General features: G+C 43.4%; 1 protein-coding gene across 1 annotated transcript; it reads right to left on the reverse strand.

Moving 5' to 3' along the window:
* Positions 1-213: 213 nt before the first annotated feature.
* LOC116496386 (protein SCO1 homolog, mitochondrial) lies at positions 214-10,525 on the reverse strand. The gene is made up of 6 exons (XM_032199410.1): positions 10,311-10,525; positions 10,071-10,161; positions 6,258-6,455; positions 5,226-5,318; positions 4,995-5,110; positions 214-1,154 (listed from the first exon to the last, which is right to left on the reverse strand). The coding sequence occupies exons 1-6, from the start codon at positions 10,512-10,514 to the stop codon at positions 1,026-1,028; spliced, it is 831 nt and encodes a 276-aa protein (XP_032055301.1). The 5' UTR covers positions 10,515-10,525; the 3' UTR covers positions 214-1,025.
* Between the last annotated feature and the right edge of the window lie 20 nt (positions 10,526-10,545).

The raw sequence follows: 10,545 nt of genomic DNA on the forward strand, positions 1-10,545 counted from the left end.
GAAAAAGAAAAGAAAACAGGAAAACAGACGCCTCACAATCACCCTGGAAATAAGACCCTTTTTTGCATAAACCCCTCTAGCACTAAAAAACAGGTGATACAGGCTCTGGTCTCTCCTAATGTTGTCCCTGTATGCAGAAGAATACCAGACTCAGACTACAGTCACTCTTTCCTCTACTGGAAGGTGATTCCTGCAAAGCTTAGAAAACGATACTTCTATAAAGCAATCTTTATTTTCAAATGATGTACTGCATAAAATGCATCTGTTTGATGGTCCTATGGATGGATACAGATGCCTGTCACCCCCTCACTTCATTTCAACAAAAAGCAATCAGGCTGAGTATGCATAAAACTATTTAGATCAAGAGAAAAATCTGTTTGCAACCCAATATTCATTTCTGTAGAAGTTATCAGTGTTTGCTTGGAGAAAACACCAAGAAAAATATATATATATTTCATTTCTGCATTCAAATGAGGAAGATAGGGCACATTACAAGGCTGATCCCATACATCGAAGTTGCTGATGTTTTCAACGCTCTTCATCTTCTCAGCCTATATAAAGGACTCTCTCTTTACAATATTGTTTTCTGGGAGAGACACTTACAAAACATTGCAGGAAAAAAGGCAAAGGTCCTCTGAGGTTGCAATGACCCACATGGCTTTTTATCAAGTAACCATCTTTTGCAGATGTCTGGCCAAGAGATACAAACTAATTCTACAAGCGATACAGGTGTTCTTCAGAAATGAAATGTTTTCTCTTTTGCTCCCAATATTGTTTCCAAGAAGTCCTGAATTTCATTCTGTACCCCATATCTCCCTGCAAATAATATCCATAAGGGAGGCTGTATACAGATTTTTGATAATGGTATTTTGCAGGAGTGCTGTTGCCTTTCTTATTTGGAAGTAAGGAGGCATGTAGTGAGAAAATACTACACTTCTATACTTCTGAGAGAACACTGAATACAATTCCCAATTCAAGCCAAATCTACAGCTGATGTCACCATCAGTCTTTGAAGACTTTGTATTTTATGATCTGTATTTTCTCATGTGTGCAGCAATAGAAGCAGAAATCTCAGCACTCCTCTTATTCTGTCCATAATAGTCCACAAATTCACCATCCGGCCCAAGGAGATACATTATTATTGTGTGATCCACCTGCAACAAAGCACATCGCTGTTTAGTAAAAAAGATCCTGCACATCTTTCAAAGTCAGCAGTAACAATACCCCATTCAGCCTTTCAATTAGCTGTCTGACACAACTTCTTGCCAGCAAGCTATTGTAAGATAAAGAAAGCCTTAGCATCACTTTGGTCACATTTTGTCGTTCTACCTAACAAAATAAATGGAGAAAACTAGATGCATACTCAAGATGCATGAAAGAATACTGTATACAGGAAAATCTTCCCTAAGCTGCAGGCACCCTTCCTTCAGCACACACAGGGCTAGAGAAAACATGAGGAAGGTTCAGTCTAGTGGTCTTTCCCCCTCACTTTTCCCAGTTTCCTTCTACTTCTCCTAATGTTCCACAATCCCCACAATTCAGGCTTCCTACTGCTCATAGGAGATACTTCATTCAAGCAAGTTCACTGTCAATGTAAACAAAAGGACTGAGAGCATCACCAGGATACAGGAGTTACAGACAGTGGAGCTGATACACAAATAAATACCATGAGCTGGTAGGGGGCTCCCTCTACTGTCTCCATGTGATGGTAACTGCAAACATCACAAGGAGTCTGAGCAGAGATAGCAGGAAAGAATTTGAAATACATGTAGCTACCCTGCCCGCCCTACCCTCCCCCCAATTTAAAAGTAACTGTTGTTTGAATGCTTGAGTTATTCCAATTTGATTTATATAAAAAGCAATTCCATTTTAACTACCTTAAATACACCACCAAAAATATGGTCTGCACCTATGACAGCATCTTTATGAGTAAAGACAACATACTGAAAACAGAGGCCATGTATCTGTGATTGCACCAGTGACTACACAACATATGAGATATACTCACTATATACTTACATATCTCACTATATATGAGATATACTCATGTACTAAGGGCATGTCTGTGTTTGAAATCAAGAAATTCTGTGGGTATTTACAGCGTAAGAAGCTAAAAGGGCATGTTAAATTTGGTAGCATTTCTGTCATCAAAGTAATGGTTCTTAAAGTTTTATTGACAAGTTTAAGATATAATCAAGTAGCAGGACCTTTTAAAATGAATCTGAATCATAATTCAGATCCTATAGCCCTTCAACTGGAAACTAACAAAAAAAAAAAATACAGGTAGCCTGCTCAGAGCATCTGAACTCCCTGGCTTTTGGAAGATGAAGTACAGTCAGGAGGGCATGCTGTTCATGTGCAAAAGATCACTATTTTTCCAAGCTGTGCCTGAAGTCTGCCCTATTACCACTGTATGGATGTACATGAGGTCATTATCTGATTTTAAATGCAATCTTCTAAACTGAATAAAAAACAAAATCAGATACTCTGGCATTAAAACTTATAAAATTGAAATTATTAGATAGGAACTAGTAATATTCAAATAATACTTGAACAATGTAAATAGATACTTAGAAAACATACTTCTTAAATATTCATCTCAATGTTCTTCTCAAGTCAAAACAAGCAGAGAATAATTGGCTGCATTGGACCTCTTCCCCACCTCCCAGCAGCATGCAGAGGACACAGTGCTCACTCCTACACAAGTATCATCAGTCTTAGTCGCTGACTGGCAAGACCAGTCCTTGCAAGACAGAATGTACAAAAAAATCCATCTTTAATGAAAGAAATTACAGAGTAATAATCACCTGGATAAGTCACCGGTAAACACAAAAACAGACTCAACCTCTCCCTCCCAGATCTGCTATTACTGTTATCCTCTTTCCAGTTTGTTTCAGAGAGACCTGCATCCTCTGGCCTTCCTGCAATAAATATAGAGAGCTCACTGCCTATCAAAAGCAGAAGCCTATGACAAAACCTGTAGTAGAGACACGTGCATACCATTCCTCCATGGCACCACACCCAACTCAAGCTCTTAGGCTGCTCTCCTGCTCCCAGTTCATGGGCCTTTCTTCCTCAATGTCCTCTTCTGCTATTCACACATTCACAAGGCTCCCAGGTACTTAGCACAACCATAGCACACCATAGCTCTGTTCCCTCTGGACCATGAAAACTTCCTCATAATTTGTTATATCTCTAGTCACATTCTTCTCTTTTGTCTCCCCCTCCAGCCTCCCTTGAAGCTGCTCTCATCTAATATAGTTATTTTCTTTGGTGAGATTCCTGTACTTCCCCACTGTGATCATGCTGAAGACCAGGTGTGGTTTGTGAGAATTTATGTGTGGTTTAATTCATAAACAGAAGACCTCCTTCAGCTTTTGTGGCTTCTTTCCAACTTTTCACAAATTTTATTTACTCATTTAATGTCAGATTCTACAGATTCTTTCCCTCTTCTGAGTCCACATCCTTTGCCAATCCTTCTATAACGCATTCTTGTATCCCCACCAACCATGTTTTATAAGTCTGTTTTAGGCAATATCTTCAGACAGACAGTAGATTGATTAAAAATGGTGTTAAATTTCCCCATTGAGTTCCTCCTTCCATACAAATATAGTATCTTAAGACACAGACTTCTGCAGCTTCTGAGCTGCCCATAAGTGAAAGCCAGTTCTTAATGTCCCACTTCACACCCTTCTTAGTAACCCAGATTGGTGCCTATTACCACCGTGACTCTCTTCTCTTTACTGAGATTATGTGTTGCTTTTACTTTTTATTTCTATGTATCACTTTTTTTGTTCCACCAGTTTTTTTTGTCCACATACATAATTTATTTGCTGAAGTCAGGTAGTTTTAAACCAGAGTAAGAATAGTATTACTGGATCAAACCCAAAACAACCTGCCTTAGCATCCTACCTCAAATAGTGGCAAAAAATGGTTGTTTTAAAGAAGAGTATAAAATCAGCACAGACAAAAAAAATGTTTCCACACAGTTTCCAAACATTTCTAGCTCACATTTCTACCTCTTCCTCAGTGAAGCATAAATTATATCCATTTCATTTATTTTTTTTTCCAAAGAATAATCAAGTCTCCTTGTGGGCTCATGTAAACTTCTACCAGTTGCATCTGCAGCAAGGGATTCCACTTCACACCTGCTCATTTCAACAAAAAACATCACTTTTCCTTTAGAATCTGTTTTTTGTTTTCCCTGATGCCTTTCAGTTCTTGTAAAGAAGAAAACATGATCATGTAATATGTATCCTTACCTGTCACATCACTTGAACCTACTTCACTCTTCCAGTCTGCTCAGGATGTGGCAAGTGCAGAAGGCCTTGACAGTAACTCAGAGCCCCTATAACCAGTCCCATTCACTTCCAAAAAGTAAGATTTTGACTACCCAAGTTTAGTCTTACATAAACTTCAGTTTCCCTTTTCCCACTATCACTCTATGTAATTGACTCCCACTTAATTTAGCATTAACATGCTTTCTCTTCCAGGTCATTTGACACAGGAGGAAGATTCCCACATTATCTGCAGGCAGACTTTGCATCATCCAAGTGTCATGCCAGGAAAACCCTGCTTCTTGGTCTCAGTTTGGCAGGGAGAAAGTTGTTACTCACTTTCCTCTCATTTCTTCCTCTTCCTATTGCCATAATTCCCCAGTTCCATTTTCACTTTGGAGCACATGGGAAAACAGCCAGACAAAAATGTTACAGGATGAAAAAAGGTTCAATTCATCACCAGACTTGGTAGCTTGTATGGTATTCTGCACAAAGCAATTGGACTGTGTGCTTTTAGAACTGTATTTCAGTGAGGTTCTAAGTCTGTAAAGAGGGAGCCTCAATTCTGACTGAGACATCTAAAACTGAACACATAGATGCAACAGGCCTCTGTCACAGAGGGCTTCAGCAAGACTACAACAGCTGTCTTTTGTTTAAAATCTTTATCCTGTTCTTAATCAAAATAGTTCATTAGGTAAACACCCTATATTTACTCACTATGTAATCGTTGTCTTCATCTTTGGGACCTTCACTGTAATACACACGGTAAGCTTTGGCCACTTGGTCAATTTGTGCTTTGCTACCAGTCAATCCAATCAGCTTTGAAGAAAATTCTACGGAGAAAGAAGATGTTTAGAAACTTCAGTGAAAAGAATCCTCTCAAGATCCTCCTTTTCAGTACTCTTTATTACATATTATAAGATACCAATGTAGGAAAAAAAACGGTACCTCTAACATATCTGGCGATGGCTTCTTCGTTGTCCCTCTCAGGATCAATGGTGATGAAGAGTGGGGTCAGATTAGGCAAAGATGGAATTCTATCTGTAATCAGAAACACTAACAATTACAATTTTTCTTAGCAAGCTAAAAGTCGTTTCCTTTTCTTCCTTCAAACAAGGTCACAGGCAAGTTACCATAACATCCACCCAAGTCCACCCTAAGTGGCAAAGTAAAAAGGCCATTTTCTGTAAATTAATTTATATAATACAAACTCTGAAAGAAAAAAAATGCTATGAAAACCAACACTCTCTGCTTGTGCTGGGTGCAGCTACACTTCCAGCTCTCCTAGCTGGACAGTATGCCCTGCTTAGGACAAATGACAAATTGGCTCTGATGCAGGAAATGCCAGTGCAAAGTAGAGAGATGAAGGCCCAATGGTTGAAAGCACACCTGTGATGATGAAACAAGAGCCCAGATGAAGACACAATTCAGGATCTTTCCCTCATTTTCCACTCATACCTTCTTATATATTTTCTACATTTTAGTCAACCCTGTCACCTGCTTGGTTCCTAGTATCCCTTTTGTGCAACTCTTCAGAGAGCATAGGCTGAAAAAACATCTCTTCCACATACACCTCCCCCAACCTGTTTCACAGTACAATCATTTTCAGAAAAGACACTCAGAAAGATTTGTTATCAGAATTAATAAACTAGAGGAAAAAAGTGCCTAATATACCTACAACCTCTTGGCACAAATGCAGTCTACAATGGCATTGTAACCTCCTCCACTGTAGCCCACCACTGTCATATTTTATTAAATAGAAATTCTCTGTTCCAGAAAGGTCAGTGCTGTCATGCTCTAAACATCAGAACCTAGTGGCTGGAAGACTGATTTATTTATCAATGAGCAATTAATTCAACTACTGAATATTAATTAGCATTTTGTAAAGAAGATCATCACTTATTACCACATGCAACATTTTACCACAATAAACCTTAGCCTCCTATAAAAAAGATTGCTCTGCGAACTGAATTCACATACCAATTTCATCTACCACTTCAATCATTTTCTCAAGTTCATCAGGGCAGATGTCAGGGCAGTGTGTGAAGCCAAAGTAGATCAGCACCCACTGGCCGAGGTAGTCCTTGTTGGTCTTGGGCTGTCCCTCATGGTTGACAAGTGAGAAGGGCCCTCCCAGCAGCGGTTTCCCAATGCCTCGGTTTCGTTCTTTCTCCAGCTCTACAGAAAACAACAAGAGATCTTGAATTTTCATGCCACGATCCCTGTCCCCACCCACAGGAGAGTCTCTGACACCATCAGGAATCAGGTGAGAAATCTGTGTACAAGTCCAACACAGACAAGACTTCCAAGCAGTGTGTCTGATTGTAGACAAAGTCCTGTACCAAATTTAGCCAGAGATAACTTCGTTTGAAATGTAATAATCTCTAATCTCATAAAATCATCATCTGATTGTCATATTATCATCAAAGGTACATGAGATGGACAGGTACTTGGCCTGAGTTGGTATGAAATAGAAAAACTGTCATCCTTCACAAATTCAATATATCCTTAAAGTTGTGCTCTCTCTGAGTTTCAATGAACATGAAAAAATAAATAATAAAAAATAAAAACATAAGCAGTTACTGCAGAATAGGGAAACACATGCAGAAGTCATGGACTTAAAAACCAAGGTGCCCAGGAAACCCCATGTCCCCCTCTGTACCTGCGACAACAGACAAGTTTCTCCTCTCCCCTTTGTGTTTTTATGCATGGTGTACTCTCAGTAGCGTGTAAGTAAATGTAAATAGCAATAGCAAAAGCATATATAAGATTTTTTAAATACTTAGTCTTTAATTTTTCTATTTTTCTATTTTCAATTTTAAAATATTTTTTTTCTCATTTTGGCTGAGAGGCTGGTGCCATGCCCAAGGTTTTGGATTCTAAGTGCTTTTGGGGGATCAGGCATGCTGATACCGGATGGGGCACAGCTGTCCAGGAGGGGCAAGAGAGTTCTGGGCAGTAAGCTGGCTGGGCTTATCAGGAGGGGTTATCTTTAAACTAGATGTGGTGAGGGAAGGGGATGCAGCTCTGAGTGAAGAAAGCATACCTGAGAACACTATTACCCTAAGTAATGGCAAGGAAACACACACTTGTGAACTGTCCCACTGCTATCAGGGAGGGTTCTAGAAACGCAATACGACTGATTGCCCAGCTGAAATGCCTCTACACCAATGCACGCATCATAGGAAACAAGCAAGAGGAACTGGAAACCATGGTGCAATTAGACAAATATGACCTGATTACTATCACCTGATTACTATCACTATCAACATGGTGGGATGGATCACATAATTGGAACATTTGAATAGAGGGCTACAAGCTCTTAAGAAGGGATAGACAGGGAAGGAAGTGAGGGGGGTGTTGGCCTCTACGCCAGGGAAGGAATTGATTGGGAAGAGTTGCCTTTGAGAAACAGCCACAGGCAGGTTGAGAGCTTATGGGTGAGAGTTAAGGACCACACCAATAAAGGACAGCTTGCGTTCAGGGTCTACCACAGACCGCCTGATCAAGAGAAGCCTGTGGACAAGGCATTCTTGCTTCAACTACAAGAAGCATCACACTCACACGCTCTCATCCTGATGGGGGACTTCAACCACTTGGATGTCTGCTGGGAAAACTACACAGCAGGCTGTGAGCAATCCAGAAGATTCCTGGAGTGTGTTGAGGATAACTTCCAGGTCCAGGTACTAGACAAACCAACCAGAGGAGAAGTGTTACTTTACCTGGTGCTCACCAACATGGAAGAGCTCATTAAAGAGGTCAAGACTGGAGGCAGTCTGAGCCGCAGTGACCATGGTTGAGTTTGCGATCTTGAGGAATACAGACCTGGCAAAGAGCAAAGTCAGGGCCCTGAACTTCCAAAGAGCAAACTTCAAGCTGTTTAAAGACCTAGTAGCTGAGATCCCCTGGAACACTGTCCTTAGGGACAAAGGAGCTGAGCAGAGCTGGAGACTCTTTAAGGATGTTTTCCTTAGAGCACAAGAATTCTCCATCCCCCTGCATAAAAAAGAGGGCAGGGAGGGCAGACAACTGGGACGGCTGAGCAAGGACCTGCTGGTCAAACTGAGGTGCAAGAAGAAAATGCACAGGCAGTGGAAGCAGGGACATGTGGCCTGGGAAGAGTACAGGGATGCGGTCCAGATATGCAAGGATGGGATCAGGAAAGCCAAGGCACAGATGGAACAGAGCTTGGCAAGGGATGCAAAGAATAACAGCAAGGGATTCTGTAGGTACATTGCTCAGAAAAGAAAGGCCAAGGAGAGTGTACCCCCTCTGATGGATGTGAAGAGTGAACTGGTAGTGACAGACTTGGAGAAGGCTGAAGTACTCAACAACTTCTTTGCCTCAGTCTTCACTGCCAGTCAGGCTTCCCATGTCATTCATTTTCCTGAACCCATAGATGGAGGCTGGGGGAGCAAAGTCCTGCCCACTGTAAGTGAAGAGCAGGTTGGAGACCACCTATTTGAAAAGTCCTACAATGAAAAGTTTCTACAATGGAGTAACTGCATCAGTTGACAAAGGACGACTGGTCTACCTGGACTTCTGCAAGGCCTTTCACATGGTCCCTCCTCATGACATCCTGGTCTCCAAAACTGGAGAGAAATGGATTTTATGGGTGGACCACTCAGTGGATAAGGAGTTGGCTTGAAGGTCACACCCAGACAGTGGTGGTCAATGGCTCTATGTCCAGGTGGAAGCCAGTGACAAGTGGTGTCCCTCAGGGGTCTGTCCTGGGACTGGTACTGTTTAATATCTTCATCAGTGACACAGACAGTGGGATCAAGTGCACTCTCAGCAAGTTTGCAGATGACACCAAGCTGAGTGGTGCAGTTGATAGAACAGAAGGAAGGAATGCCATCCAAAGGGACGTGCACAGGCCAGAGAAGTCGGCCCACATGAAACTAATGAGGTTCAACAATTCCAAGTTCAAGGAGCTGCACAGACTGGAAGAAGAACTCACTGAGATCAGCTCTGCAGAGAAGGGTGGATGAAAGGCTTGACACGAGCTGGCAGTGCATGCTTGCAGCCCAGAAGGCCAACTGCATCCTGGGCTGCATCAACAGAGGGGTGGGCAGCAGGGGAGGGAGGTGATTTTACCTCTGCTCTGCCCTGGTGAAGCCCCACTTGGAGCACTGCATCCAGGTCTGGGGCCCCCACCACAAGAAGGATGTGGGGCTGTTAGAACGGGTCCAGAGGAGGGCCACAAAGATGATCAAGGGGCTGGAGCACTTCTATGAAGAAAAGCTGAGAGAGCTGGGGCTGTTCAGCCTGCAGAAGAGAAGGCTCCGGGGTGACCTCATCACAACTTTCCAGTATTTGAAGGGGGCTTATAAAAAAGCTGGAGAGTGACTCTTTGCTCAACCAGATATTGACAGGACAAGCAGGAATGGTTTTAAACTAAAAGAAGGGAGATTTAGATTAAAGGCTAGGAGAAAATTATTCGCTCAGAGGGTGGTGAGGCACTAGAACAGGTTGCCTGGAGAAGTTGTGGATGCCCCATCCCTGGAAGTGTTCAAGACAACGTTGGATGAGGCCCTTAACAACCTCAAAGAGTCCCTGCCCATTGCAGGGGGGTTGGAACTAGGTGATCTTTGAGGTGCCTTCCAACACAAACCGTCCTATGAGCCTATGGTATAGAAGTACTTCAGATTTAACTACAGCTGGATATTGCAATGAGTAAAATCAGTTTAATGCTCTTTTGCCCGAAACAGAAACAATTTGGAAAAAGGCAAGAAACAGCACAACACAACTGCCCACCCTGCGGGGACATCACCGGGCTGTGCAAACACTCACTCTCCTCCTTCGTTTTCTTCATCTTTTTCATAGCCACCAGCAGTCCTCCACACACGATGAAGGTGGCCACCAGCGACCGCCAGGACACCAGCTACTGAAGAAAAAGCTTTTTAGTGCCTTGTCCCCGAGCCCCGGCGGGGGGGGGGGGGGGAGCGCGGAGCCGAGGCCGGGAGAAGCGGGGGCTCTTCCGGGGGATCCTGCCCGCGCCCCCCGCCCGCTGGTCGCGGGGCCCCCACTCACCCTCCTCTGCGGGGCCGCCCGCTGGCCGCTCCCCGGCGGCAAGAGGGACAGGGAGCGGCTGCCGGGCACGGGCAGAGCCCCGCGGGCCGGCAGCGGCGCCGCCTGGCCGCTCAGCGGCCGGCCCCAGGCCAGGTCCGCGAAACTGGCGCCTGCCGGGAGGCGCCAGCGCCGCGAGAGTCGCCAGCAGCGCAGAGCCACCGCCATGCTGCCGCCGCCCCGTCCCTCCCCTTCCCGT

This window comes from Aythya fuligula, chromosome 18, assembly GCF_009819795.1.
Source record: "Aythya fuligula isolate bAytFul2 chromosome 18, bAytFul2.pri, whole genome shotgun sequence".
NCBI classification, from domain to species: Eukaryota; Metazoa; Chordata; class Aves; order Anseriformes; family Anatidae; genus Aythya; species Aythya fuligula.